Source organism: Thermobia domestica, chromosome 8, assembly GCF_964235325.1.
Source record: "Thermobia domestica chromosome 8, izTheDome1.hap1.1, whole genome shotgun sequence".
In the NCBI taxonomy this organism is placed as follows: domain Eukaryota; kingdom Metazoa; phylum Arthropoda; class Insecta; order Zygentoma; family Lepismatidae; genus Thermobia; species Thermobia domestica.
Window position 1 is genome coordinate 205964967 of NC_137461.1, and position 5820 is coordinate 205970786.

At 34.5% G+C, this 5820-nt stretch overlaps 1 protein-coding gene across 2 annotated transcripts in view; it reads right to left on the minus strand.

The window, feature by feature from the left end:
* LOC145693419 (protein takeout-like) overlaps positions 1-5574 on the minus strand; it is an 87476-nt gene extending 81902 nt beyond the window's left edge. Inside the window, exon 1 of one of the 2 annotated variants that reach the window (XM_081769390.1) lies at positions 5496-5574. In XM_081769390.1, coding sequence (XP_081625516.1) covers positions 5496-5502 — 7 coding nt within the window. In that variant the 5' untranslated portion in view covers positions 5503-5574. The remainder of the gene's footprint in view (positions 1-5495) is intronic. The other variant, XM_081769389.1, reaches the window with a different exon arrangement.
* Positions 5575-5820: the final 246 nt, after the last annotated feature.

Genomic DNA, 5820 nt, shown 5'->3' on the forward strand with positions numbered 1-5820 from the left:
GCAAGTCACAGTCTACCTATATACTGAATGAGGTCAAGATCGAATGAGCCCTCTAGATCGCGTACTCCTTAACTTGGGCATCTCATAACTCGGGAACCAGCGATTTGTAGAGAAAAAATATTAACAGGCCTACTAAGCAAGTGAAGTTCTACATTGATATCAAATTTAGTCTAGATCAAATAAGTTTTCTGTATAATGTGCACTATAAGTACTGTCCTTGAAATTGAATTTCTGAAGATAGAGAGACCAATTAAGAACGAAAAATGTTATAATTACAATTCAGAAAGATTTAATTTACAGAATATTTTATTACTAGCTAATAACAAGTACGGAACATTTGCTAAATTTGAGAATTATTCTGATTGTAAGTAGGGAGCACTTTTTTCTAGTTGCCTGCAGATTAAAGTATCAGAAATCGTAAATAAAGATGAGTTTTCGAAAGATACTGCACGTATCTGAGAAAAGATATCGAAAGAAGAAGTCAAAGTATATGTTGGACAGATTCATCAGAATATGCACAATGGACCTATAGCAAAAATCTAGAAATTTTCTATCTAAGTAGAATCTGTCTAAGTATGTACATCTAAGTAGAATTCAATCGCACGAAATCATACAATTTGAAAGATAAAACGATTAATTAATTTTAATTACATTAGTAGGGGCAATCCAAATGAAATCGACCAATTACCAGGACAAAGGTTGCTGACAAAATTTATTTATTTATTATTTTTTTACCTAAGATTTTACCACATTCAGTGAATTGTAAACGGGTATTCATTTATTTTTTAGCCGCGCAGGTTTGTTTGTAGCGGCCATTTTGTATAGGCACGCGTGCGTATTTTGCACTTTTCAGAGGATTCCGTTAAACGCTGTAACTTTTTAGATTTTAAAGATAATGAGTTCAAACCAAAGCCATATGAAAGATAATGAAATGGACAACATTCTGTGTTCTGTGGACATTGAGACGTACTTTAGAACGTCAGAGAAAAAGCTCTGAACATTGATGTTGGAAACCTAAAAATGACTGTTTTGGAATGTATATTTTCAAACGAAATAAACGAGACACATTCAATTTTTTGTCTACATAGAGACTAGATCAGCGTTTCCCAACCGGTGTGCCGCGAGGAAATCGAAAGAAAATTATTAATAGCTATCAAATTGCAAGTCATAAGGAAAAATGTATATTCGTATTTCACATTACTATGAATCTACAATTTTAAGTTTCATACCGTGTTATTTTTCTGTACATTTTTAATGTTGAAAAAAGTATTTGTTATCATTGTTATGGCCATTATTGCTTCTTTCTTGTTGCAGACTATTTCGTAACTTGAAATTTTAAAATATCATTCAGTCCTTTCGACAAAGCATACATGTTTTAAAAGTACAAGAGATTTATTTGTTCGTTCGCTATTTAGTGCTTCCTTCTTAATGAAAGGTTGGATACAGTTTTCGAAAAAGAAAGCTTATTTGTAAAAATCTGTGTCCAATATTTCATTGCAATTGTTTTCTATTTTTAAATTAGAATGAAAAATAAGCATAATGATTTACCACGGGGAAAAACCAGTGATCGAGCTTTCGTCTCTGTGGGGAGATCAGTAATCACAGAAAAAAAATACACGGTATTTTATATTTAAAGTAGTATCTATGAGTGTGCCGCGAGAATTCAAGATACACCCATACTGTGCCGCAAGTTGGAAAAGGTTGGGAAACGCTGGACTAGATAATAGACAACGTCCCAAACAAGTTTTCGAGTTGAGAATCATATACTTGATTTTTTGGAAACTTTTAAACATTGCGAATTTTCGAAAATCGTGTATTTTCACCATCAAATATCTCAGGAAGGACGCAAGTGAAAATCCCAAATTTGCACAAAATAAACTATAGTTTTGCAGTAACAAGTGGGTAAAATTGCATCACTGAGACTTGAGTATTTCTTAGTTATAAGTTGTTGCAATAATGTGAAATTCGAAATTTTAACAGCTGAACAGATGTTCAGGTTTTGTGTTGATAGTATCTCAGGCATACAATTTATCTTTATTTCATCAGAAGAAGTGCAGTCAAACAGCAAGAAATTCGAGATTTGCTACTTGTGAAAGAATTATCAATACCAGATCATATCATAGATTTGTACCTCTGACACAAACACAGACCAGATGTTATGAATTGTCACAACCAGATGAATTTACTGATTGCAGTGCTTCAGTACTTCCAGAATATAGCATGTTGTCATTTGCTCCTAATGATACTGTAGTCTGTATTTACGACGAGAAATGGCGGATTAAGAGAATTGAAGATATCAGTCAGGACGATCTTCTTGTTCACTTTTTGTATCCCCATGGCTCAATGATCTCTTTTAAACTACCTACGAATAACAAGGTGTGGATGCCAATCACTAAGATTCTCCGGAAACTCACACCCACAGAGTTCACAATTCCTACAGGTCGCATTTTCAATATCAATGCCAAACCCTGTACACAAGTTAGGCCTACCGCTCACTGGCAACATTTTGTCGGGCAACTATCTTGTTGCTCTGTCTAAATGCATTGAGTCTTATGGGAGTCCGCTCACTGAGGCGACAACGACAGAAAAGTTGCCGAGGTGTCGCCAAGCAGGGCGACAGCAGGGCAACAGCTCGGCGACGGAACAGTTGCGCAACATCTAAAAATGCATTGAGTCTTATGGGAGTCCGCTCACTGAGGCGACGGCGACAGAAAAGTTGCCGAGGTATCCTCCAAATAGAAAGCTAAAAAAATAAATGTTTTCTACAAGGTTTTTTCACGTAGCAGTTCGTTCCGTGTGTAGCGCGTGAAAAGAAGTGTTCGCAATGGAAACTAATACATTCTTTGATTAGTGACTAGTAGAGACCGGATGTTAGGCAAAATGCCTATTCTTTATTATTAAAGATATGATGAAAAATAACGTTTTAAACTTTATATGGGGATTTATTCTTTCGATTTAAGCCAATTTTATTTTGCCTATTTTGCCTATTTTGACCTTTAGTGCCTAATATTGCCTATTCTATGCATTTTCTTCAAAATAAGCCTTCATTGGGAAAATATATAATTTATATAACATAAATAACACACACATATTAAGTGTTTGTAAACATAAGCACGTGGTACGTTACGATATATATACATGGTGAACTTCAAAGATGTGCACATACTTCGGGAGGTGATTAGTAATATCAAAAGAAGACAAAATGTTTTCTTGCATTTTGTCGAATTCCGTGTCTTGTACGACTGACAGAGTGCCAATTTGGTATTGAAAATTGAATCTTGACAATTGGAACGGAACCGAAAGAAGTGCACATACTTTGAGAGGTGATTCGTGACGTGAAAAGAAGACAAAAAGTCCTCTTGGATGTCACGAATCACCTCCCGAAGTATGTGAACACCTTTATGTCTCGTTCCAATTGTCAGGATTCGATTTTGGATTCCAAGTTGGCCCCCTGTCACTCGTACACGACGCAGAATTCGACAACATGTAACAGGACTTTTTGTCTTCTTTTGATGTCATGAATCAGCTCCCAAAGTATGTGCACATCTTTCAGGTTCACCCAGTATGTATGAAATGCATAACAAGCTTCGTTTTTATATATACAATAAAAGAAGATATTAAGAAACAAGTATGTTTCTATATTCTTTGAACATTATCTATGACTTGAATCTATTTTTTTAATGGTATTGAGTATTTATCTTCATTATTTCGAGTTACATTTTAGTGCCTATTTTACTGCCTATTTTTTAAATTTTTAGTGCCTATTTGCCTGCCTATTTTCCAGGTTTTTAGTGCCTAAACATCCGGTCTCTAGTGACTAGCATGTCTTTAGTGATAAAGACTATGAAAAATTAATTGAGGATATAGAGAAACGCTCAGCGTTAAAGAAGAAATATACGTATATAAAGGAGAAATTATGGAAGGAAGTGCATTTCGCTGTTATAAGAAACTAGAATGAGCTTTCCAGCCAAGAAAAAACAACACAGGAGGTACATTTTTCGATAATGACATATCGCTGTCATACTACACACTACTACTTTCATTAATTTCCCACAACTAGAAAAAAAAATACAGATAAAATTATCATTTTCAAGTTTCTTTCCATTTCAAATATAAAAAAAGAAAAAAAACTGTACTGCATAAAAATGGCCGATTTTAAAACGTGAAGAATACGCAGGAAGAACGAATAAAGCCAATTTTTGTTTTATGGCTATACGTAGAACATTGAGAGTACAGTTACTGTACAGTGTTGTCGGATTGCCGCTTTTGTCAGTTTCGTTCAGTTAGTTATTTCCAGTCGTTTTATATTTTCATTGTTCTTATCTTTTGATTCGAATAATTATTCATATTAGCTTACACAATGTTGTTATTTTTGTTACTCATTGACGTTCAGGGACGTTATTTAGGGGGGGGGCAGGAGGTGCAATTGATCCCCAAGAGTTTGAGGAATATATATACTTTAATCAATTGTCTACTAATATACTAGTACAAAACGTGAAAGTCTTATATCGGTGGTGCTCTTGCCCCCTCAAGTGAAGTCTGAAATAACGTGCCTGTTGACGCTACCTTCGAAAGTTTATTTAAATTTATTTATTTAACCATTGGAATGGGCGTTTTTTTTTTTTTTTTTTGTTTGTTTGTTTTTTTAATGTCCGAAACCAGCGATTATGTGAACTGTTCCGGTTGCCGATTATGTAAATTGTGATATTAAATGCTCGGCAACTTTTCTGTTGCCGTCGCCAGTGAGCGAGGGTATGGCAACAAAACTGTTTTGTTTCCGTGAAGTTGCTGACTGCAGGCGACAGCGACGAGATAGTTGCGCAACTGTTTTGTCGCCAGTGAGCGGTAGGCCTTAGTCAACTAGGCAGAAAAGAAATAATAGACGCGTTTCATTTTTCTGTACAAGATATGATTCATAAATTGTGCATATTTTACCAATTTAACATTACTGCTGTTTTATTTGGACTTTTGCTACAAAGTTTATATCCATGCCTCATGGCGCTTCATGATATTAAGTCCCAGTAAAGAAAAAACTTATAACTCAGAAACCACTTAAGTCTCAGTGATGCAATTTTACCCACTTGTTACTGCAAAGCTATTATGTATTTTGTGCAAATATCAGAATTTTCACTTGCGTCCTTCCTAAAATGATGCATGAAGGATGCTTAATTGTCACGTTCTTTATGATTCAAGAAATTAAAATATTATAGTAGATGCATTACCCACATAGGGTGTGAATTATTACTTAAGGAATAAAGTAGCGTTTATATAAGAGTACATTTATTGAATAATAACAGCCATCATCATAGATAACTTAAAGAAATGAATAATACAGGTGGTATGTACAAAGTTACAATAGAAATTCGTGTAGTATAGTGATTGGAGTTCGATTATCAAGGAGACAGTTCTTGAATTCCCTCGTGTGTGTTCATAAAACCATATGCTTATTTTACATAGCGTTATGTCATGTAATAATAAGCATAAAGCATACTTACAGTCCATAGAGTCCTCCTATGATCGTCACCAAACGATACGCTGCGAGTAATAACTGGCTGTTCGGGTGACGAACGAATGTTCGAATGATAATGACTGTTCAAAATTGCCAGTTTTTATCTACTAATTTGTAAGTTATTTTGAAGCACAATAAAAGAAAAATATGTTTTTCTTTTTTGTCAAAATAGTCACTTAGAAAGTGTTTATGTAATGTATTTTGATTATTTTGGAAATTTCATTTGCACACTCGTTTCTGACAACAAGGTCATGGGACATGTTTTTTGTTTTAATTTTGTTCTTGGATTATTTTTAAAGTTATCTTTACGA